Source organism: Lepidochelys olivacea (assembly GCF_965140295.1).
Source record: "Lepidochelys olivacea isolate rLepOli2 genome assembly, chromosome: 14".
In the NCBI taxonomy this organism is placed as follows: domain Eukaryota; kingdom Metazoa; phylum Chordata; order Testudines; family Cheloniidae; genus Lepidochelys; species Lepidochelys olivacea.
The window spans coordinates 40,601,441-40,626,292 of NC_140424.1; the positions used below are offsets into that span (position 1 = coordinate 40,601,441).

Sequence of the window (24,852 nt, forward strand, 5' to 3'; positions counted from 1 at the left end):
CAAAGAGCCTGTGCAGAGGGGCAGATTGCTGCTCATTGTGGACTTGAGCATGTCCAGCCGTGTGTGCAGAGCAGTCCCCATTGTCATAGAATCATAGAATATCAGGGTTGGAAGGGACCTCAGGAGGTCATCTAGTCCAACCCCCTGCTCAAAGCAGGACCAATCCCCAATTAAATCATCCCAGCCAGGGCTTTGTCAAGCCTGACCTTAAAAACTTCTAAGGAAGGAGATTCCACCACCTCCCTAGGCAACGCATACCAGTGTTTTACCACCCTCCTAGTGAAAAAGTTTTTCCTAATATCCAACCTAAACCTCCCCCACTGCAACTTGTCCCTGCTCTCCAAGCTGACACGCCTCTTCCCAGGGTCAGACAAAACCCAAACATGGGTCCCTGGCTCGTATTTCCCCCCAGCAGAACCAGCCCACACAGTGCTGATGAGTTCAGTATTGGTCCAAAGAGAATGACTGGAAGAGACTGGGGCAGCTGGAATGGGGCAGGGACAGGGCTGGATGAACACAGGGGCTTTACGGTCGGCAGCCCAGGGCCACAGACCAAGGGGCCCCCCGCAAAAAGATCTCCGGGTCGCCAAAACTTCAGATCTTTTGCGGGGCCCCTTTAGCCCTGGGCCCCGGGCTGTAGCCACTAAAGCCCCTGCATTCTGGCCCCTGCCTGGGGAGGCAGGGCCGGTTCTGCACGCTGCGTGGGGGCGTTGCCTCTAGGCAAGCGCAGGGCAGTGAGTGGAGCCACCTGGCCCCCCCCTTCCCAAGGCTGCAGCCAGGGATGTCTGGGTTGTGCTGGCAGCTTCAGGGTCAATCGGGGAGGAGCAGCGCGGGACCAGGGCAGGCAAGGTGCCTGCCAGTCCTGCTGTGCCACCAAACAGGAGCTGCCCTAGGCACGTGCCCCGCACTCCAACCCCTGCCCCAGCCCTAGCCCTGAGCCCCCTCCCACACCCTAACTCCCTCCCAGACCCCAGACCCCACCCCCAGCCCTGAGCCCCCTCCTGAGCCCTAACTCCCTCCCAGACCCCACCCCCTCATCCCACACTCCAAACTCCTTGGTCCCAGCCTGGAGTCCCCTCCTGCACTCCCAACCCCTCTTCCCTCACCTCCTCCCACACCCCAACCTCCTGCCTCATCCCGCAGCCCCCTCCCACACTCTGAACCCTGCATTTTGGCCGCACCCCGGAGCCTAGGAGGTCCCACAAAATCTAATAGCTCCTGGCCCCGGGGGTGGCGGTGGGTGGGGATGGGTAGGATTGTTACTTTCCCTTCTGTCTATGGAGATTTACAAAGTTTAAAACTACAGTCTTCCTTCCAGCTCTTCGATGGCACTTTGAATCGGCCGGGCTTTAACCTTCAGACTGCACTTTCCGACAGCTTTGAATATTTACCCTAAAATCTTCCTTCAGCTCACGGGTTGCTCCTGATTAATGAATTGCTGTGCTGATGTTTTTATGCCTTATCACTAGCACGTTCCAGCTGCCTCTCACCTTGACCCAGGGAGCCACTGTTACCTGGCTGGTCCCAGGCGGGTGGTTGGATGTTCAGCAAGACGCAGCCAAGCCAAGGCTCCTCCGCACACAGATTGTCACTGAAATCACTCAGTGGGCTTTAGTTCCCACCCATTGTTTCTGTGCAAGTCTGCTTGTGGCTGTGGACACGCGCCTGTCACGGAGTGTGGGGGAGTCCAGGCCCTGCACCCCTCTTCCTGGGATTCACTGAGACTCTCAGCCAGCCAGTAAAACAGAAGGTTTATTGGACAACAGGAACACAGTCCAAAACAGAGCTTGTGGGTACCCCCAGGACCCCTCAGTCAAGTCCTTCTGGGGGAGCAGGGAGCTTAGACCCCAGCCCTGGGGTTCCCTGTGTTCCTCCACCCAGCCCCAAACTGAAACTAAACCCCCCCAGCAGGCTCCCTTCTGCAGCCTCTGTTCACATTCCTGGGCAGAGGTGTTACCTCCCCCTCCCCCTCCTGGCTCACGGTTACAGGCTCTCAGATCTCCCATCCCCAGGGCACATTCCCAGGTCAACACTCCCCCCTCCCTGCTGAGTCACACCGTCACACCTGGACAACCAGCAGGAGGCGCCGCAGTGGTGAGTCTGCACCCGGTGACTCGAGGGCAGTGTCAGTCCCTGTCACAGCGGCAGGGGGCTGGCACAAGCCCAGAATGCAGCGACAGCTGTCAATCAACACCTACCTGCGGGACCCCTTCTCCCGGGCTGGGATCCGGGGCCTGGATGGGTGCAGGATCTGGCAGCAATCAACCAGATGCAGGAGAATGCACCAATTGGCTGTGGGTGCAGCGGAATGGACCAACTGGGAAGTGGACCAATTAGCACTTCTTTTTGTCTGCTCTGCAAATCCCCCGGACACTTGCTGTTCCAGAAAATCCCACGCAGCAGGCTCAAAAAAGAGGGAAAACCCAGATGTGGGGTAACCCTGTTTGTTACTGACATGTGCCATAGTTCTGGGGAACGCCCACAGACTGACTCCTCAGAGATGACACAGGACTGACTGTCAGTCTTAGAAAACTCTTATCTGGCTGCCCACTAATAGGAAGAAAGGGGTAAACAAAGAAGTTTACAATTCATCTGTAGCGCAGTGTGGAGCTCACCCATGCCATGGAGTTCCCTGACCCCAGGACTCAGCAAAGACTTTTCCAGTATAAAGGTTCCGAGTATAAGAAGGAGGAAAAAGGGCTCTGGCCACCTCCCCTCCCCATCTCTACTCAGGGCAGCCTGAAAGACAAGAGGAGCATCATTGAGCTGGGGGAGTGGTCCGAGCTGGAAGGCTTTCCAATGAGCATGGACTGCTGAAAGCTTTTGGGTGAGAGAAATCCTTTTGCTTGTCAGGGTACGTCTACACTCCAAACCTAAGTTGACCTGTATTAGGTTCACTTATAGCCACTGCGGCAATGACTGTGGTAGACGATGTCCACACTACCCTCCTTGGGTCACTGTGGCGCGTCCTCACCAGGAGCACTTCCACGGACCCAAGAGGGGCAATGTGGGAAGCTGAGAGCCCGGTCTCTCAACTCCAACAGCAGCTCGCTCCCAGGAACGTGGCTGGCCTACAAGCTCTGTGTGAATTGCTCCCCATCTAGGCCCCGTTCCCCGCTGGCCTACGCCCCTCCACTCCCTCTTCTCCACAGAGAGCGAGGGAGGCCACCTGGAGCTTCTGCCCCTTCCTCCCCCGCACCATTCCCCTCCCAGTTTGACACCAGACCATAAATAACTACTCTGAGTGCAGTCTTTAGTTGTGCACCCACTTTACAGTAATTGCATCTCGACCAATGAATTCTTCCCTGCTGGTCAGAACTGAGTCTAACCTACCTGCCCCCTGGTTCCTTCCTCCACCATCGGAAAGCAGAACTTGTCCCTGACGCGTTCCCAGCACTTCTGGCACAGTGGGTGCTGTTAGGGTGGCCAGGTGCCCGGTTTTCAACCATGAAGGCCAGTGGAAAAGGGGACCTGACAGTGTCCGATCACATCTACTGACCGGACAGCCAAAGTCGAGTTAGGTGGGAAGGCACTGGGTCATCACTCCCATCAGACCCCACTTATCTGGGGCTGCCTCCTACCTGCATAGGCAGCTGCAGCTCCCAGGCCTGATTCCTCAGACAAGTCCCTCCTCAGCAGGGCAGGGGAGAAGTGGATGGTGGGCAGACTGTTGGAGGAAGAGGCAGAATCGGGGCAGGGCCTCGGAGGGAAGAGGTGGGGGCAGGGATGGGACCTCGGGTGGGGGGGGAAGAGGGGGGGCAGGGGAGGTTCCAGCACTGCTGCGTGAGTGTCCATTTTTTAAATGGTTTCAGAGTAGCAGCCGTGTTAGTCTGTCTTTGCAAAAAGAAAAGGAGGACTTGTGGCACCTTAGAGACTAACCAATGTATTGGAGCATGAGCTTTCGTGAGCTACAGCTCACTTCATCGGATGCATACTGTGGAAACTGCAGAAGACATTATATACACACAGAGACCATGAAACAATACCTCCTCCCACCCTCTCTCCTGCTGGTAATAGCTTATCTAAAGTGATCATCAAGTTGGGCCATTTCCAGCACAAATCCAGGTTTTCTCACCCTCTGCCCCCCCCCCACACAAACTCACTCTCCTGCTGGTAATAGCCCATCCAAAGTGACCACTCTCCTCACAATGTGTATGAAAATCAAGATGGGCCATTTCCAGCACAAATACAGGTTTTCTCACCCCCACCCCCACCCCCATACACACACAAACTCACTCTCCTGCTGGTAATAGCTCATCCAAAGTGACCACTCTCCCTACAATGTGGCATGATAATCAAGGTGGGTCATTTCCAGCATAAATCCAAGTTTAACCAGAATGTCGGGGGGGGAGGGGTAGAAAAAAACAAGGGGAAATAGGCTACCTAGCATAATGACTTAGCCACTCCCAGTCTCTATTTAAGCCTAAATTAATAGTATCCAATTTGCAAATGAATTCCAATTCAGCAGTTTCTCGCTGGAGTCTGGATTTGAAGTTTTTTTGTTGTAAGATAGCGACCTTCATGTCTGTGATTGCGTGACCAGAGAGATTGAAGTGTTCTCCGACTGGTTTATGAATGTTATAATTCTTGACATCTGATTTGTGTCCATTTATTCTTTTACATAGAGATTGTCCAGTTTGACCAATGTACATGGCAGAGGGGCATTGCTGGCAGATGATGGCATATATCACATTGGTGGATGTGCAGATATTATCAAGTTGGCAACCCAAGTCACTAGCTGAGAGGTTGTGAAAAATATTAATAAATATAGAAATACCATTTTTCACAGCAGCAGATTTACTAGCCTGCAATAAATAAATTTTGATTTTCATGTTTATAGGAGTAAGGGGATTGTTGGCCCCTTACTGAAACTTAATGGGCTGGCCATTAGTTGGCCGTCTTAATCAGTTGGCCGTCTCCTAATACCAAAAGAAAAGGGAAGGGCCAAGGAGAAATGAAGATCCTGAGACTGACGAGAGGGAGGAGTCAATGCTCTAGGTCAGCCTGATTGACAGGGCAGACAGGCCAATGAGGGAGTCAGGAGCCGGGGGGTCCCTCCTCTGTGTCAGCTGGAGCTGGCTGGGCCAGAGCAGACCAGGAGGGGCTAAGGAGAGAGGAGGGCTGGGCTTGGCTGGAGGCAGAGGGAAACTGGAGCAGCCGGGAGCCGGGAGCGAAGGGGACCCTGGGCAAAGGGCCCAAGGCAAGGAGAGGCCCTCAGCCAAGAGGCCTTGCAGGCCAGACTGGGTGGGGGATCATAACCCTGACAGGAAGAGGCTGACGCTAGGAAGAAGGGTCCTGCCACCTAGTGAGGAGTGGGCAAACTACGGCCTGCGGGCCACATCTGGCCCATGGGACCCTCCTGCCTGGCCCCTGAGCTCCTGGCCCGGGAGGCTCGCCCCTGCCCCTCCCCCACTGTTACCCCTCCTCCACAGCCTCAGCTCACTGCACAGCTGCAGAGCCGCGGCCTGACCGGGTGCTCTGTGCTGCGCGGTGGCATGGCTGGCTCCGCCCGGGCAGCACGGCTACCTGTCCTGGTGCTCTGGCTACCTCTCCTGGTGCTCCAGGCAGTGCGGTAAGGGGGCAGGGAGCGGTGGGGGGGGGGGTTGGATAGAGGGTAGAGGAGTTTGGGGTGGTGGTCAGGGGGCAGGGGTGTGGAAAGGGGTTAGGGCAGTCAGAGGGCGGTGAGCAGGGGCATTGAATGGGGGCAGGGGTCCCAGGTGGGCAGTCAGGAAGGAGGGGGGGGTTGGATGGGGCAAGGGTCCCGGGGGGACCATCAGGGGGCAGGAAACAAGGGGGGTTGTATAGGGGGCTGGGCCGGGTCACGCCTGGCTGTTTGAGGAGGCACAGCCTCCCCTAACCGGCCCTCCATACAATTTTGGAAACCTGATGTGGCCCTCAGACCAAAAAGTTTGCCCGCCCCTGACCTAGAGCCTGAGGGCGTGTAGCCACCACCGGAGTAAGTGTCCGACCCGGAGCATCCCGGCAGCACAGCCCGGGCCTGGGCAGGAGGCCTGGGAGGTGGGAGGGACAGACTGTGAACTGCCCTGGCATTCCAGAGAGGGTTGTTTGGGGTTCCCCCCCACAGAGCGGGGTGACATGTTTTCCTTTAATCTTTCCCACTTTTCTTCTTATTCATTTTATTACTTGCTGTTTAATACATTGTATTTGTTCTTAACTCTGTGCAATGATCAAGGAAGCATCCAGAGTGGAGAGAACACCCCACAATGGGGACACCTGTCCTGAGTGATCACAAGATTGGGGGTCGAGCGCCTCAGGAGCCCTGGGCCCAGCCTTGGGGTTACGGGGGTCCAGAGTGGAAGCGGGCAGGGGGGAAAGGGGTCCTCGAGGTCATGCAGGCCTCTGGGTAAAGGACTCAGATCCTTTTGCTTGCCAGTTCCTCTGGGGCTCGGTAGAAGCCAGAAAAGTTCCCCACACTAGGGGGAGTGTTCCCTCCTTTTACCTCTCTGCATATTGATTGGTTTCTAGTAAAGTTAATTGGGATTATAGGGGCAAGTGTGAGAGCGGGCACCAGCGAGAGTTGCTGGCCACCCTCTGAGGCCACCAAATTTGGTGGTGAGAACCCCTGGGCAAGATGCTCATGATGGTCCCTTGTGCCTTGGAGCCTGTGAGTGTAACAGGAGCCGGGCACAGGGATGCTGATCCTTCGGTGAGTTGATCGCTAGGACCCAGGAGCGGCTGGGGGGCGGCTCTGGGGGGAGCGATCGCGGGGCTCAGCCCGGCCCAGGAAGTGACTCGCAGCCGCTGCGGGGACTCTGGCTCCCGGCGAGATCCCCGATCCCCGGCGGCTGGTGCTGGGAGCCCGGAGCCCGGGCTGCAGCCGGGAGAGGGGAACCTCCAGCCGGGCCCTGCCCGCTGCTCCCCGGGAGCCTCTCCCAGGGCAGAGCCCCCAGCCCGGCCAGGGCCCCTTCCCGGCCCCTGCCCCGGGGGGCCCCGCTCGGGGGGAAGGTAAGAGAGACCCGCCCCCCCCCGTCACCCCCGGGCTGCAGGGGGCGGGTTTGGCCCCGGGCTGCTCCCCGCGGAGCTGGCTGCGATTCCCTGCCCCGGGCCCGGGAAAGCTGCCGCCAGCCCCCGGTGTGTGCGGGGCGGGGGGAGCCCGGTCGGGCCCTGCTGGGGCTGGGACAGCAACCCCGGGGGCAGCCGGAAGGGGGCTGAAGAGGGGCGCGGAGTGGCCACAGGGGGACTGAGGGGAGAACAGGGATGTGTGAGGCCGGGGGCGGGAGGGGGATGCGGCGGCCAGGAAGGGGGTGGCTGAAGGGGGGATGGGGCGATGTAGGGGAATCGGGGAGACTTATGGGGCGGGTGGAACAGGGCTGCAATAGAGGGAAACTCTGAGTGGGGGGGTCACTGCGGGGGAAATGGGGGGATGTGGAAAGGGAAGGCTGGGGACAGCCAGACTGGCTGGGGACCAGAGGGATAGAGGGTAGGGGTCGGGGAGAAGAAATGGGGAGAGAGACAAGGTAACTCCCCCACCCCATTGGACAGGTGAGGGGGAGGGGCTGCCCCACCCAGCAGCCAGACGGGGTCAGAAGCTACAAAGCAAATATCCAGATTCCGCCTCCCCCTCCCCCCCTACACGCCCTGTTTCCCGTGTATTATTGTCAGACACACACATGCTGGTGGGGTCTGTGTCTCCTGAGTGTTGGGGGCTGCCCAGGGCCCTGGTCTGATTTCCGGGCAGGATTCCGATCTCAGCCACACCGGAGTCAGACCGGAGTCACTGCTGGCTCTGGCAGGGACTGAGCGCGCCTGGGCCAGTGGGATCCGCCTCCGCCTGCCTGTCCCTGGGGGCTGCAGGGGCAGGCCAGGGAGGCTCAGGCATGAGCTGCTGCCAGCAGAGGGCTCCGGGTCTGGCTGAGGGAGAGGAGGAGGTTGGTACCTGTCTCTGCTCCTGATGTCAGAGCCCTTGAATTGAGCTCCCTGGCTCAGACACTGCTGCCTACCAGAGAGCCCAGAGTGTGAAACTGCTGCTCCCCCGGTGGGGCTGGGCCAGGGACAGATCTTCATTAACCCCCACCCCACAGCCCCCCAGGCTCAGCCCGGGTGGGGACTTTCACTGAGCCTGGAATCAGCCCCCGTGGCAGCCCTGGGCTCTGCCCACACCAGCCCCTGAGCCGCAGCCTGCAGGGGATGGGGAGTCCCGGGGGGACAGGGCTGGGGCCCGGCAGGACAGTGACTCTGCACAAAGGGCCCCTTTCAGGGACCTGCTGATGAGTTTTACCGGAGGGGGAGAGGCTCCTCATGGGTCTGCGGGGTCCCCGAGCTGCTGCCCTCAGTGACCCAGCCCGGCTCACCCTGGAGAGCAAACGCCCATGGGAACGGCACAGTCCCCAGTTCTCCCAGGCAGAGGGGGGAGGGAAGGAGACAGAAAGGGCAGAGGGGAGATTGAAAGGGGCAACAGGAGCAGGAAGTGGGGAGGGAGGTTCCCAGCTCCCAGCCCTGCCTGGATCCCTTCCCTGCATCCCCCAGACAGAAAGGGGCAGACTGACTCTTCTGGGCACAAGGGGAGGAGCTGAGGGAGGAGAAGTCAGTTCCTGCCCTGGCCAAGTCCCTGCACTGCTGGGGGGACATGCTGCCCTCAGGGTCAATGTCAGGGGGGATCCCCCAAAGTGGCTCCTTTGATTCTGCTCTTTTCTAGCATTTGTCTTACAGACTCTGTCCCTGGCGGGGTCGGGGGGGAGGTAGGAGGGTTAAAAGTGTCTCAGGGGTTCAGTGCTGGGGTGAGGGTCCGGGTTTGTGTTGTGATAAAGTGACTGAGGGTTTTCCCAGCATAGCAGAGCCCAGAGCGTCTGTCTGCAGGGAGAGAGCCTGGGGGGAATCGGGATGTGACATGGACTCAAGCCCCTTCTGTAACCTCCCCCATCGCCCCTATTGCCCTGACAGGCTGAGGAATCACGTCCACGTTTCACTCCAGATCGTCCCATCTTCCAAGGGACAGGAAAGGGAAATGTCTGTGATGGAGCTAGCTCAGGTAGGGGATTTTCAGGGAGGGGCTCGGAAAACAGACCAGACTCCCACTGCTGGTACCTGACCCCACTGAGCAGAGGCTCCTGTGAAATACGAAGGGAAGCTGTTGGGATTCCTGTCCCCGGCTCAGAGCTCTGCTTCCCATCTCAGCCTGTGGCTGGCAGGCGAGTGGGAAATGGGAAGACCCTCCCCTTCTCTGTGTGCTGGGGGTGACGACAAGGAGCTCTCACTTTCTCTCACCCCCTGAAGCCTCTTGAGCAGGGTGCAGGGAGAATTCAGCTTTTCTGGGCCTCCTCCCCTGTGACTAGTGGGATTGTGGCTGAGGCAGCAGGTGCTGAGTGGGGGACTCTTGGTGTTTCAGATGCCGGTGACCTTCGAGGAGGTGGCTGTGTATTTCACCCAGGGGCAGGGGGCTCTGCTGGACCCTGCTCAGAGAGCCCTCTACAGGGACATCATGCAGGAGAACTACGAGACGGTGACCTCGCTGGGTAAGGGAGTCCCGTCCCCTCGGTTATTAGAAGCCGTGGGGCCTGAGTGTCTGAATCTGGTCAGGTTCTTCCCTGGCCAGTTGGTTTAGGGGGCCAGGATCACATTGTCCACAGCTCCTCTATGGGAGACACTTTGATCTCCATACCCTCTTCAAGGGAACAGGAGAGTCAGAAACATAATAGACATGTTAACTCATCCCCATCTCTCCAGCTTTCAAGGAACCAGAAGCAGGGTATTGTCCTGCCTGTGTTATTTCTCCTTCACACACCATTCGCCTTCTTTCCTGGGACTAGCTCCAGCTGTGCGGAGGGCTCTAAGTTCTGCAGGCTTGGAAATAGGCAGGAGTTAAACACATGAGATGTGTGTGTCTCAGCAAGTCCTGCAGAGTACAACTATCCTGAGGATGTAACAACACACACCCGCCCCCAGATGTCTGCTGTTCCCAAGGGGTCTGAGTTACCACAATCCCATGTAGGGTCAGGTTAAACTCCAGGAATGTTTCTTGTGACAAACTATCAATGCTCCATTCACCCTGACCTTTCCTGATTTCACCCCCTGCGCAGGAGTCCCCATTCCCAAACCTGACCTGATCGCCCGGCTGGAACGAGGGGAAGAGCCATGGGTCCCAGATCTCCAGGACTCCAAGGAAAGGGAGAACCCGAGAGGCACCCGCACAGGTGAGGCGTCAGGAAAACTGGCAGAGAAACCATCAGGTGAGTGAAGGAAAAAGCTGGGACTCCCAAAATGTGCCATGAGCGAGAGCCCTCAGTTCTGCCCCTTCTCACCCAGGTCAGGGCTGCAGTCAGCAGGTGTCGTATCATGAAGGCAAAGATCAGTCACAGCTTCCCACCCATCCTGTTAGCTGTCGGGAATTTCCTCCCTGACTTGACTTCCCTGGGAGTGTTTGGGTGGGATGTGGAGGCAGAATCCAGTGTCTCCATCTCCCCAACAGTCACTGTGTTGTGTTTTCCCTGTTTGATATTCCCCTTTCTGTCCTTTCTCCCCGGGCACAGGCAGTGACTCCTTTTTGGGTTCTCTCTCTCCCAGCAGGTGATTGGACAGTGAGTGAGAACAAGGAGGAGAATCAGCAGCAGGAAAGTCCTGAGAAAGTGGAACTGCAGGAGACATTTTTTAGAAGAGCTGAAGGGAATTTTTCCCAGGGCTGGGAACAGGGCAATGCCTGTGGAGATCAACACGGATCAGAGATGCAGCTGGGAAACTATCCCGGGAAGAAACTGGATGAATCCACTCAATGTGGTGGAGGATGCAAGGAAGCCACAGTCCAGCAGACAAGTCACAATGAAGAGAAACCCTACAAATGCCTTGACTGTGGGAAAAGATTCCGTTTCACTGCAACCCTTCTTACACATTGGAGAACCCAGACAGGAGAGAAGTCCTATAAATGCTTAGACTGTAGGAAAAGCTTCAATAAGAAGTCCTGTCATATTATACACCAGAGAATGCACACAGGAGAGAGACCCTATAGATGTCTTGAGTGTGGAAAATGTTTTAGAAAAAGTTCATTCCTCAATAATCATGGGCAAATCCACATGGGAGAAAGACCCTATAAATGCCTTGAGTGTGGGAAAAGCTTCCACCACAAATCAACCTTTAATACACATCAGAAAACCCACAAGGGAGAGAAAGCCCATAAATGCTTGGACTGTGGGAAAACTTTCAGTCAGTGCTCAAGACTTATTGAACATAGCAGAATCCACACAGGAGAGAGACCGTATAAATGCCTTGAGTGTGGGAAAAGTTTTATGGCAAGTTCATCCCTTACTATACATGGGAGAATCCACACTGGAGAAAGACCCTTTAAATGTCTTAAGTGTGGGAAAAGTTTTATGACAAGTTCATCCTTTACTAAACATGGGAGAATCCACACAGGAGAAAGACCTTATAAATGCCTTGAGTGTGGAAAAAGTTTTGTACAAAATACATCCCTTACTATACATAGGAGAATCCACACTGGAGAAAAACCCTATAAATGCCTTGAGTGTGGGAAAAGTTTCATTCAGAGATCAAATCTTACTACACATCAGAAAACCCACACAGGAGAGAAAGCCCATAAATGCTTGGACTGTGGGAAAACTTTCAGTCAGCGCTCAAGACTTATTAATCATAGGAAAATCCACACAAGAGAAAGACCATATAAATGTTTGGATTGTGGGAAAAGTTTTGGTCAGAGCTCATACCTTCTTGAACATAGCAGAATCCACACAGGAGAGAGACCATATAAATGCCTTGAGTGTGGGAAAAGTTTTGTACAAAATTCATCCCTCACTGTGCATGGGAGAATCCACACTGGAGAAAGACCCTATAAATGCCTTGAGTGTGGGAAAAGTTTTCTGCTAAATTCATCCCTTACTATACATGGGAGAATCCACACTGGAGAAAGACCCTATAAATGTCTTGAGTGCGGGAAAAGTTTTATGGCAAGTTCATCTCTTACTAAACATGGGAGAATACACACAGGAGAAAGACCCTATAAATGCCTTGAGTGTGGGAAAAGTTTCCACCACAAAACAACCTTTAATACACATCAGAAAACCCACACGGGAGAGAAACCCCATAAATGCTTGGACTGTGGGAAAACTTTCAGTCGGCGCTCACACCTTACTCGACATGGGAGAATCCACATGAGGGAGAGACCTTATAAATGCCTTGAGTGTGGGAAAAGCTTCAGTAAGAGCTCGGAGCTCACCAAACATCAGAAAATCCACAAGGGTGAGAGACCCCAGAAATAGCCTGACTGCTGGAAAAGATTCAATTTGACTTCACATATCAGTGACTGACACAACAGAGAGACCTTGAATGTGGGGGAATCTTCATTTGGTGCTCCCGGAGTATCAGGCATTTGCAAATCTGCACAGGGAAGAAACCTCTGAGATGTTCTCAGTGTGGAAAATGCTCCAAGTGGAGCTAACGTCATGTGGGACATCAGAGACTCCCCCACACAGCAGGGAAATTCTCTCAGGGTCCTGACTAAGCCACAGTAACAAACCCATTTCCTAATTCCCACACACATCAGGGGCTTTTGGCTCTTGCTGGGGTGAGGATCCAGCAGCAGCCGAGCATCAGCTGGTCAGTGACCCTCTGGCTCTGCCTGGTGTAAGCAAACCCCAGGCAGAGGAGGAGAAGCCCCCATCAGCCCCTCCTCCCTGTTGCAGCCCTTGCTGCTGAGCTGATGGGCCAGAGGTGGGGGAAGGGAGAGAGAGAAACTCCTATGGATGCTCCCTCTGCCTGGCTGAAGTTCCCCCTTCTCCATTCCCCTCCCAGGCGGGATCCCCCTTCCATGGAGATGAGGAGAAGGACACTTGGGCCAGGCCCCACCTTCACTCTAGACCCCTGTTAAGCTTTTTTTCCCTATCAGCTACCACATCTCCCCATGTGTCTAGTGTAACAGTTCCTGTTTCTATTGAAATGTTGTAATTTGAGTTCACTGCTGTCTCAAACCTCCTTCAATTTCCTTTGATCCACCAGTGGGTCTTGCTTTAGCCAATTACTTTGTCTCTCTGTCCAGCACCCTAGTGCTTTATCCCATGTCCCATTTGTCTACAGAACTTGTTTCCCAAATATTCACTAAAGGCCAAAAGTTTCAAGGCACCTAGATACTTTGTAATATGCCACTAGTGGCCTAAATCCTTTTGAAAATCTGTCCCTAAGGGCCTTAGAGTGTCTCCTATACAGGGCTTCTCAAAAGTGGTATTTTTTTTACTAAGCATAGATATGCAACCCCAAGACAGATTGACAACCCCAAGAATTCAAACCCCGTGAGTTATGCACCCAACAGTCTAGAATTTAAATAAAGAAATGAATACATTTTGTTTTTGTCTTATCTTTTTGTGTCTGAGCCTTTGGGGTGTACTAGCTTCATAGTTTTACTGCTACCCCTTCCAAAATCCCTATATCTAGGATGGTTGTATAATCCTGTAACATTTGATGCCATTTTACACTTCCAGGAACATGTGATTCCCCTCCCCCACTTGCAGTTGAAAATTGATTTTAAAACCTTATTTCCGTAAGTAACCCCCCATCCTGCACACTCGGAAGTGCCCACTTGACTTTTCTCTGACTTCATTTATTGCATTATCGATGCGGATTTTTCTACCACATTGTTTGTATTTCTAATGGCCTATTTAAGTTCTCAGCCTTTTATGGATGCTACATTCTTTGTTTTGATCCATTTCAGGGATGTTCTTCCTTCTGGCACGTGTACCGATTTGTATGGCCAAAGTCAAATCATTTTTAAAAGGAATTGCTCTGTTTCTCGTTTTCATTGGTCAGCTCGGGGGACACCGTGCTGACCTCACCCTTTCCTTTATGTTTTCGCAGTGGACTAGCTAATGCGGGTTAATTGCCCCATGGTAAATACGCCCATTTTCTTATGGACGCAGACTCTACCGCTGATTCCGATGGTAAATGACCCATTATTGTTCATGGCCTGAAAACTCTGATCCGGATTGGGTGGCTACTACTCCTGTTCCTTTGCCAAGCGCTGCCTCTGAATGTCTGCGCCTGTTTGTGGGGGCGTCCTGGAAAAGAAATGAAAACATTTAAAACTAAAGAGTTAGCACCAAAACCTAAAAAGTTAGCACTCTCCCACCACCTCCCATGTTCCCTTTCCTTTCCTTCCTCACGGCTTGTCTGTATGGTCTGATGCTAACAGTGCAAAGTTAATGCAAATAAATCCCAGGGCTCCAAACCCCTCTGTGGACACTCTTATTGAGAAGTAAGGTGGCCTTAATTTCGACAGTGGCGGTCAGGGCAACCACAGACAAGTGCAGGAGACCTTCCCCCCAACACTGTAAATTGTCAGGCCTTTGATCTCTTCTTGAATATGTTTAAAGCTTGGATAGTCCAGGTGCAACCCACATTCGATGTTTCAAGTCCAAAGAGAAGGCGCGAAGCAGCGGGGTGCTCATCTCACCTTCCCTGAGTGTTGCCTTGTGTAGAAACGGCATGATGATATTTCACAGCTTTGGCCTGACAAAATTTCATGAAAGGGCTTGAGGTTGAATTTTAAGGTGATCTCACTCCTCCGCTCTGTCTCTCCTGCAAAGGACAGGACATCCTTCATGAGCAGGAGAATGAAGGCCGGATAGTGTCATGGCAGACTCTGCTGTGCCGTGCTGTGCAGGGATCCCCTTTATAAGCAACACAGACCAAGGGGTGGGGGCACTCTTGTCCCAGGAGAATGTGCCGATTGATCCACAGTTTTGGTGCTTTAAACTGTAAAGACTCTCTGAGCTCAGCATCTCCCTGCTCGCTAACCACAGGGTAGCTAAACTGTATCTCTTCCGAATTAGGCATTGCCACAAAAATGTAACTTGGACAGACAGCATTGTCTGTTACCCTGTCGTACAAGGGGATGGTCATGTCGGCGACTCTGACGGCCATGCCCACAAAGGTGTGAGGCACAGTCTGGCAGGTGTAACAAACACATATTAAACTCACTTCACACATTGTCATGTTGTGTCTCAGCACAGGTGCAGAGCGCGGGGCTGATCTTGCTCCAAAGCATCCAGAAGTAGGGAGGGGCAGTTACCAGACATGCTCTGTATTTGTTTCCAAAGCTGATTCAGATGTTTTCATTGCAGGCCAGCCACTGGGCTCGGCTGCTCCTTCTTTACTCATCTGAGAGCTGAGGCAACCAGAGCTTGGAGGGGAGGTAGGTGTTTACGACAGCCCTGTGTCACACAGTCACAGCCTCTGTACCCTGGGTCAGCTCTGAATGAAGCCAGGCAGGATTCTGGTGCAGTGTGTCACCCCTCGGAGCACACTCTCACCAGGGCAAGAAGCTTCCTGGGTCTAACACTGGCATTTTCAGAACCCTTGTTCACACCGCGAGCTCCTCGCAGGGAGTCCACCTGGGCGAGACACCTGGGGAAGCCTGACACACCCCTCACAGGGGCCATGCACCCCACCTCCACAGTCAGCCATGACTCTCAGACGGCTTGGAAAACAGAAGGGTTTGTTAGTCGTTGGGAACACAGCGTAGAACAGAGCTTGTTAGCACAGAAATCAGGAGCATTCAGCAAAGTCTGGCTCGAAGGGAATCCAGAGTCCAGAGCCCTGGGCTCTCCCCGCTGAGTCCCAAATCAGAAGACTGATGCGCTTCCAGCCCCTCATCCTGAGTGATGCCCAGCTGCTCCTCCACCGTGCTTTCTCTCCTTCCTAGGAAAACAGGTCACCTGGCCTCCCCCTCTCTCTTTGTTCTCCAACACCTTCGGCTGGCTCCTTGCAGAGGACGGACTCCAGCCATCACTTGCCAGGATACAGAGTGTCAGCCATTCTCTGTGCCCAGGCAGCCAGTCTGCATGTCACACCTGCCCTCTAGGGATGTCCACAATCATCACACATCTGTATCCCACCCCCGATACTTGAGTAACACATGGGAAAAGGGAGGCACACACAATATTCAGAAAAAAACATTAAGAACATTCCCGCTTCCTCATACCCCTCTGAGACCAGCCCAGGGGCTGCAACCAGTGGCTGGAGCCAGCCCCTAGAGTACCTGAGCCTGAGCCTGCAGGGGATGGAGAGACCTGGGGAAAGGGCTGGAGCCGGGCAGGGAAATGACTCTGCACAAAGGGCCACTTTCAGGGACCGGCTGGTGAGTTTGGCCTACAAGGGAAGAGGGTTCCCCGTGTGTCTGTGAGTCCCAGAGCTGCTGCCCTCAGTGACACAGCCAGGTTCAACCCCCCATTACCAGTGTCAGTGACTGATCTGCTTAATGAGACAAAGGTCCATGTCAATGGGGCAGTCACCCATTCTCCCAGGGAGAGGGAAGAAGATAAAAAGGGACAGTGGAGAGACTGTAAGGGGCAGTAGGAGCAACAAGTGGGGAGGAGGTTCCCAGCTCTGCCCAGATCTATTCCCTGCATCCACCTGAGCAGACTGACTCTCCTGGGAACAAGGGCAGGAGCTGAGAGAGGAAAAGCCAGTTGCTCGCTCTGCTGAGGACTGCACTACTTAGGGAGAAGAGGGAGAGCTAGAGGGGGTCACAGTACACTGTGGGGCAGTACCCTGAAGTGACTCCTTTGATTTTGCTCTTTTTCCAGCATTTCACTCAGAGATGCTGTTACGGGGAGGTTTAAAAGGGTCCCTGGAGAGTTTAGTTCTGCTGGGAGGGGCCTGGCCTGTGTGGTAATAAACTAACTGGGTTTGTTCCCAGCATGGCAGAGCCCAGAGCGTCTATCTGCAGGGAGAGAGCCTGGGGGGAATCAGGGTGTGACTTGGACTCAAGCCCCTTCTGTAACCTCCCGCATCACCCCTCTCACCGTGACAGGCTGAAGAAACACATCTAGATTTCACTCCAGATCATCCCGTCTTCCAGGGGACAGGGAAGGGAAATGGCTGTGATGGAGCCAGCTCAGGTAGGGGATTTTCAGGGAGCAGCTGGATGACGTGAGGGAGAGGCAGGGAGAAGGGTGTTATAAACATTCCCCAATTTCTAAAACAGGACCCAACCCCTCTGGGCAGGGCTGGGAAAACGGACCAGACTCCCAGTGCTGGAGCCTGACCCCACTGGGCAGAGGCTGCTGTGAAATATGAAGGGAAGCTGTTGGGATTCCTGTCCCCGTCCCCGGCTCAGAGCTCTGCTTCCCGTGTCAGCCTGTGGCTGGCAGGCATGTGGGAAATGAGAAGACCCTGCCTTGCTCCATGTGCTGGGGGGCACAAGGAGCTCTCACCTTCTCCCACCCCCTGAAGCCTCCTGGCTGCTCTGAGCAGGCTGGGGGTGGGTTTCTGCTTCTCCAGCCATCCCAGAGCTTCAATGTTTTGGTTTTCCCCGCTGTGACCAGTGGATTCTGGCAGGGGAAGCACGTAGTCAGTGGGGGACTCCTGTTTCAGATGCTGGTGACCTTCGAGGAGGTGGCTGAATGCAGGGGGGGAAGGGAGAAGAGGCAGAGGGGGTGAGGGAGGCGAGGCAGTGCACTGTCTTTTAATCTGCACCCAGGAGATGACGACGGCTAGCGGTCGTACGGCACAGTCGGCTGCCAGCAAGCTGTACAAAGATAGATGAAGTGGCTCAAAACAAGAAATAGACCAGATTTGTTTTGTGTTCATTTTCTCCTCCCTCCCTGCGTGAAATCAACGGTCTGCTAAACCCAGTTTTGAGTTCTATCCTCGAGGTTTTGAGTTCTGTCCTTGAGGGGGCCATTCTGTTTCTCGCAAAGCCACCCCCTTTGTTGATTTTAATTCCCTGGAAGCCAACCCTGGGAAGCCATGTTGTCAGTCGCCCCTTCTTCCGCCAGAGCAAAGGCAAACAATCATTTTTTCCTGGATTGCCCGAGCAGGAGCAGACGCCATAGCACAGCAAACATGGAGCCCCTTCCACTCACCACAGCAGTTATGACCATTGTAAACACCTTGTGCATTATCGTGCCGTGTATGCAGAACCAGCACCTGAAAAACCAGGTGAGCAGGCGATGGCAGCACGGTGATGAGGACATGAACGCACTTTTCTCTAAAACCGCATTCCCCGCAATTTTGAGATCATGGTGTTAATGGGGCAGGCTCATGCCATGGAACGCCGATTCTGGGCCCGGGAAACAAGCACAGTCTGGTGGGACCACATAGTGTTGCAGGTCTGGGATGATTCCCAGTGGCTCCGAAACTTTCGCATGCATAAGGGCACTTTCATGGAACTTTGTGACTTGCTTTCCCCTGCCCTGAAGCGCAAGAATACCAAGATGAGAGCAGCCCTCACAGTTGAGAAGCAAGTGGCAATAATTCTGTGGACGCTTGCAACGCCAGACAGCTACCGGTCAGTCGGTAATCAATTTGGAGTGAGCAAATCTACGGTGGGGGTTGCTGTGATGCAAGTTGCCAATGCAATCACTGAGCTGCTGCTATCAAAGGTAGTGACTCTGGGAAAGGTGCAGGTCATACTAGATGGCTTTGCTGCAATGGGATTCCCTAACTGTGGAGGGGCTATAGACGGAACGCATATCCCTATCTTGGGACCGGACCACCAGGGCAGCCAGTACGTAAACCGCAAGAGGTACTTTTCAATGGTGCTGCAAGCACTGGTGGATCACAAGGGACGTTTCACCAACATCAATGTAGGATGGCCGGGAAAGGTTCATAACGCTTCAGGAACTCTGGTCTGTTTAAATGGCTGCAGGAAGGGATTTACTTCCAGACCAGAAAATAACCATTGGGGATGCTGAAATCCCTATAGTTATCCTTGGGGACCCAGCCTACCCCTTAATGCCATGGCTCATGAAGCCATACACAGGCATCCTGGACAGTAGTCAGGAGCTGTTCAACTATAGGCTGAGCAAGTGCAGAAAGGTGGTAGAGTGTGCATTTGGACTTTTAAAGGGTCGCTGGCGCAGTTTACTGACTTGCTCAGACCTCAGTGAAACCAATATTCCCATTGTTATTGCTGCTTATTGTGTGCTCCACAATATCTGTGAGAGTAAGGGGGAGATGTTTATGGCGGGGTGGGAGGTTGATGCATATCACCTGGCCGCTGAATACACGCAGCTAGATACCAGGGCAGTTAGAAGAGCACAGCAGGAAGTGGTGCGCATCAGAGAAGCTTTGAAATCCAGTTTCATGACTGGCCAGGGTACTGTGTGACACTTCTGTTTGTTTCTCCTTGATGAAAACCCGCCCCTTGGTTGACTCTAATTCCCTGTAAGCCACCCACCCTCCCGCCTTCGATCATAGCTTGCTTGCAAAGGAAATAAAGTCACTATCATTTAAAAAACATGTATTCTTTATTAATTGATTATAAAAATAGGGAGATAACTCGCAAGGTAGCCTGGTGGGGTGTGGGAGGAGGGTAGGAGGGAAGGAAAAGGCCACTTTAATACTTGTTGAATGCCAGCCTTCTGTTGCTTGGGCTGTCCACTGGGGTGGAATGGTTGGGTGCCTGGCGCCTCCCCCGACGCGTTCTTGGGCATCTGGGTGAGGAGGCTATGGAACTTGGGGAGGAGGGAGGAGGTTAAGCAGGGTCTGCAGCAGCAGTCTGTGATCCTGCTGCCGTTCATGAACCTCCACCAGACATCGGAGCATGTCCGTTTGATCCCGCAGTATCCCCAGCATTTCCTCATGCCTCCTCTGATCTTCCTGCCGTCACCTATCCTCACGTTCATCGGCCACGGTCCTGTACTCTTCTATTGTGTCCCTCCACACAGCTCTGTCAGTGCCGGATGACTGCATGAGCTCAGAGAACATGTCATCGTGTGTGCGGTTTTTTCGCCGCCTTATCTGAGATAGCCTCTGGGACGGAGGAGGGAGGCTTGAAACGTTTGCAGCTGCTGGAGGAAAAAAAGGGAGTGAAGTATTTAAAAAGATACATTTTACAGAACAATGGGTATACTCTTTCACGGTGAACAACACTATTCACATTACATAGCACATGTGATTTTGGTACGAGGTCGCATTTTGCTTCTTATATTGAGTGCCTGTGGCTTTGGTGTTAGAGATCACACATGCAGGGCCGGGCAACAGAATTTGGCTTGCAGGCAGCCATGGTAAGCCATAGTCTTTCAGCTTCTGCAACCTTCATAACAGCAGCCCCCTCCTTTCCCATACCAAGCAAAGCCCATTGAGTTGGCCATTTACTGCTGCAGTTTTCCTGTCAACGTGCAGCAGCAGAAACTAAACTAACCCCCTCTCCCCATCCAATTCTCTGGGATGATCGCTTTTCCCCTACCCCCACCGCCTGGCTGGTATCAGGGAAGATCCCTGCTAGCCAAATGCGAACAGCTCAGTGCCAATGGCCCCCCCTCCCACCACGTGGTTAACTGCAGGGAGGATTTCTTTTCAGCCAGAGGCAAACAGCTCAGTCGGAATGGCCACTCTGAATGTCCCCTTAATCAAATTCCCCTATTTCAACCAGGTTACCATGAACGATATCACTCTCCTGAGGATAACACAGAGAGATAAAGAATGGATGTTGCTTGAATGCCAGCAAACACCGGGACCATATGCTGCCAGGCTTTGTCATGCAATGATACCAGATTACTTGCTACTAGCATGGCATGGTAAAGTGTCCTACCATGGAGGATGGAATAAGGCTGCCCTCCCCAGAAACCTTCTGCAAAGGCTTTTAGAGTACCCCCAGGAGACCTTCATGGAGATGTCCCTGGAGGATTTCTGCTCCATCCCCAGACATGTTAACAGACTTTTCCAGTAGCAGTACTGGCCACGAATGCATCCCAAGTCCTCAGGGCTACTTAATCATTAAAAAATGCTTGCTTTTATAACATGTATTATATTTAAAAAGGTACACTCACCAGAGGTCCCTTCTCCGGCTTCGTTGGGTTGGGAGGGTATTTCAGTCAGGGTGATAAAAAGATCCTGGCTGTCGGGGAGAACAGTGTGCTGTGTGCTCTCCCCAAGCTCGTCCTCCTTCTCCTCATCTTCCCCATCTGCAAAATCCTCAGCCATGGTGGAGAGTATCCCATCCTCGGAGTCCACGGACAGGGGTGGGGTAGTGGTGGCGGCCCCCCCTAGAATTGCATGCAGCTCAGCGTAGAAGCGGCATGTCTGGGGCTCTGTCCCAGAGCGTCCGTTTGATTCTTTGGTTTTCTGGTACGCTTGTCTGAGCTCCTTAAGTTTCACGCGGCACTGTGTTGCGTCCCTGATGTAGCCTCTGTCCCTCATGGCCTCGGAGATTTTTTGAAATGTTTTGGCATTTCGTCTTTTGGAACGTAGTTCTGATAGCACGGATTCCTCTCCCCACACAGCGATCAGATCCCGTACCTCCTGTTCGGTCCATGCTGGAGCTCTTTTTTGATTCTGGGACTGCATGGTCACCTGTGCTGATGAGCTCGCCTGGCCAAACAGGAAATGAGTTTCAAAAGTTCCCGGGGCTTTTCCTGTACACCTGGCCAGTGCATCCGAGTTCAGAGTGCTGTCCAGAGTGGTCACAATGGTGCACTGTGGGATAGCTCCCAGAGGCCAATACCTTCGTATTGCATCCACACTAACCCTAATTCGAAACAGCAGTGTCGATTTCAGTGCTAATCCCCTCGTTGGGGAGGAGTACAGAAATCGGTTTTAAGAGCCCTTTATGTCGAAAAAATGGCTTTGTTGTGTGGACGGGTGCAGGGTTAATTCAGATTTAACGCTGCTAAATCTGACATACACTTGTAGTGTAGACCAGGCCTGAGGCAACGAAAAATTTGGTGATGGAATCATAGAAGATTAGGGTGACCAGATGACAAGAACAAAATATCAGGACACATGCGGGGGCAGCCACAGGCTCACCGCCCCCCCCCCCCCCCGCCACCCCTGCTCTAAGTTTTTCGCCGCCCCAAGCAAAAAAAAAAAAAAGCCAGAGTGCCACCGAAGCAAAATATCGGGATAAATGGTGTCCCGACCGTACATCGGACAGGATGCAGGACGAACAACTAAATATCAGGACAGTCCCGATTTTATCAAGACATCTGGTCACCTTATAGAAGATTAAGGTTGGAAGAGGCCTCAGGAGGTCATCTAGTCTGATCTCCTGCTCAAAGCAGGACCAACCCCAACTAAATCGTCCCAGCCAGGGCTTTGTCAAGCCGGACCTTAAAAACCTCTAAGGCTGGAGATTCCACCACCTCCCTAGGCAACGCATTTCAGTGCTTCACCATCCTCCGAGTAAACTAGTATTTTCCAAATATCAAATGTCCCCCTTGCAACTTGAGACCATTGCTCCTTGTTCCGTCAAAAATGAACTACACTCCCCGTCGGGGAATCGAACCCCGGTCTCCCGCGTGACAGGCGGGGATACTCACCACTATACTAACGAGGAGGTGGCTGGTTGCATTTCCGGAGGTAGATGCTCAAGACGGGCCCTTGTGACCTCGGAGCCTGTGAGTGTAACAGGAGCCGGGCACAGGGATGCTGATCCTTCGGTGACTTGATCGCTAGGACCCAGGAGCGGCTGGGGGGCGGCTCTGGGGGGAGCGATCGCGGGGCTCAGGCCCGGCCCAGAAGTGACTCGCAGCCGCTGCGGGGACTCTGGCTCCCGGCGAGATCCCCGCGCCCCGGCGGCTGGTGCTGGGAGCCCGGAGCCCGGGCTGCAGCCGGGAGAGGGGAACCTCCAGCCGGGCCCTGCCCGCTGCTCCCCGGGAGCCTCTCCCAGGGCAGAGCCCCCAGCCCGGCCAGGGCCCCTTCCCGGCCCGGCCCCTGCCCCGGGGGGCCCCGCTCGGGGGGAAGGTAAGAGAGACCCGCCCCCCCCCGTCACCCCCGGGCTGCAGGGGGCGGGTTTGGCCCCGGGCTGCTCCCCGCGGAGCCGGCTGCGATTCCCTGCCCCGGGCCCGGGAAAGCTGCCGCCAGCCCCCGGTGTGTGCGGGGCGCCCGGGACAGAGACACGTGGGGAGCAGAGGGGGGTGAGAGCAGGGGCACAGGCCCTGCCAGGCTGGGCGGAGGTGGAAACTCAGGAATGAGGGGTGGCAGAGGGAATAAAGTTTGCCCCCAGATGGGTTGAGCCAGCTGCAGGAGTTGCAAAAATAGGGACTGGGGTTTCTCCTCCCCCCTTTCCCAGGATCTCAGCTCCCTTTTCCCAGGGCCATGTCCTTAGGCCCAGTGCATCACGGTGCCTGGACAGGGCTGCTCTCCCCCCTGTGTAAGATGTAACTGAAATGCTAGAGGGGACTTGATCGAGTGAAATATTTACAGGAGCCCCCCCCCCCCCCACACACACACACACACAGAGATCTCACGGTCACACCTGCTTTGAGTGTTTAAAAGAATCCGGGTCTCAGTTTCTGTGTCTGCGTAAAGTCGCCCAGCGCTTCATCCATGTGTCCTAGCCCCCGTCCCTGTCCCTCTGAGCTTGACTCCCCTTGGAATCCAGTCTGGGCAGTTTCACTCCTTGACTCGTTCCTTATGAAAATACTCGTTTTTATTATTCCAAGCTCTAAATCCTAAACGTCATTAGCGTTGGGGGAGGGATGTCACTGTGCCCTGGAATTCCTATTTTTAATGGCAAATAATCATGGGAAATATTAATAGTTCTGATCACATCTCAGGGTGACACTGTACCAGTTCCTGTTTCTGTTGCAATGTTGTAATTTGAGTTCCGTGCTGACTAATTTCATGGGCTGGTCTGAAAACTCCTTCAATTTCCTTTGCTTTCGCCAATTGTTATTTTCTCTCTCTGTCCAGCACCTAGTGTTTTTTCTCATGTCCCATTTGTGTATAGAACTTGGTTCCCAAATATTCACTATTGGCCAGAAATTTCAAGGTTCAAGGCACCTAGATATTTTTTAATATGCAACTAGTGGCCTCCCCCAGCCCCCCTAACCAATTTCTCTTATTCCCTTTCCTTTACTTCTACAGGGCTTGTCTTTGTGGTCTGATCTTAAAGGTGTTAAGTTAATCCACATGAATTCCAGAGCTTTAAACCCCTGTGTGGATGATCTCATTCAGAAGTAAGGTAGCCTTAATTTTGACATTGGCAGTCAGAACAGCCACAGACCAGTGCAGGAGACCTTCCCCCCCAGCACTATAAATCATCAGATCTTTGATCACTTCTTGAACATTTTTAAAGTATTCTATAGTCCAGGTGTAACCCATGTGCTCCTCTTCTCTCTCCTGCAAAGGACAGGACATCCTTCATGAGCAGGAGGGCGAAGGCTGGATAGTGTCATGGTAGATCCTGCTGTGCGCACAAAGAGCATTGGCCTGGCTACTTGGTGATCCCCTTTATCAGGAACATAGACCAAGTGGCCACACTCTTGTCCCATGGGAGTGAACTATAAAGACTCCTCTGATCTCTTGCCCTGGTGAGAATGTGCCCTGAGGGAGACACACTGCACCAGAGTCCTGCCTGGCTTCATTCAGAGCCATTCCAGAGCATGGAGACGGTGACTGTCCTAAACACCTGTCTCCTGTCCAAGCTCTGATTGCCTCTCAGGTGAGTAAAGAGGGAGCAGCCAGGCCAGGTGGCATGTACCCAGTGGTGGCTTGTGAGCTGCAGGGGTGTTTCCCCACCACCCGAAGTGGCTGCGGAGCAGCAGGGGATTTCCCCCCGCCCCCCGACACCGTGGGCTGGGGAAATGCAGGGCATTCCCCCCCCCCCCCCATCCACAGGGGTTGGGAGCCACGATGGCTGAATGAAACTTTCCCCACAGGCAAGGCATTTATGAAGTTGTGACCTGGATCCCGGGTGGCCACAATGAGATCGCTCAGTTAGGGCAAACTGCAAAGAATGGGGCCGACAATCCTCAAAACTGGTGGCTATTCCAGAACTTAGATTCACGAAGCCAGCAACAAAGCAGCTTCTACAATACCGTACTGCTACACAGAGGCCAAAGCACAGCTCCCTTAAAGCAACCCCGCCTCGGGCTCCCTCCCAGACAGCCCACTGCAACATGATGGGGACTGCTGAAAATCTTATTCATCACATTAAAAAGTTCCACC

The 24,852-nt window shown here is 53.8% G+C and overlaps 1 protein-coding gene across 5 annotated transcripts; it reads left to right on the forward strand.

Moving 5' to 3' along the window:
- Positions 1-5,149: 5,149 nt before the first annotated feature.
- On the forward strand, positions 5,150-13,299 carry LOC311530811 (uncharacterized protein). Of its 5 annotated transcripts, none has more exons than XM_084647749.1 (5): positions 5,150-5,572; positions 8,902-8,989; positions 9,347-9,473; positions 10,038-10,187; positions 10,522-13,299. In XM_084647749.1, exons 1-5 carry the CDS (start codon positions 5,349-5,351, stop codon positions 12,222-12,224), a joined length of 2,292 nt encoding a protein of 763 aa, XP_084503875.1. In that variant the 5' UTR covers positions 5,150-5,348; the 3' UTR covers positions 12,225-13,299. The 5 variants fall into 5 exon arrangements, with proteins under 5 accessions (XP_084503875.1, XP_084503876.1, XP_084503877.1 ...); XM_084647750.1 differs by having other exon boundaries at positions 10,525-13,299; XM_084647751.1 differs by having other exon boundaries at positions 10,038-10,151.
- The last annotated feature ends 11,553 nt before the right edge of the window (positions 13,300-24,852 follow it).

Bases quoted from the DNA above. Each gene is read 5' to 3' on its own strand.
- LOC311530811 (XM_084647749.1), top strand. From the start codon at position 5,349: ATGGGACCCTCCTGCCTGGCCCCTGAGCTCCTGGCCCGGGAGGCTCGC. The intron at 5,573-8,901 runs GTAAGGGGGCAG...TTGCCCTGACAG, and splicing joins CTGGTGCTCCAGGCAGTGCG to GCTGAGGAATCACGTCCACG. The intron at 8,990-9,346 runs GTAGGGGATTTT...TTGGTGTTTCAG, and splicing joins CTGTGATGGAGCTAGCTCAG to ATGCCGGTGACCTTCGAGGA.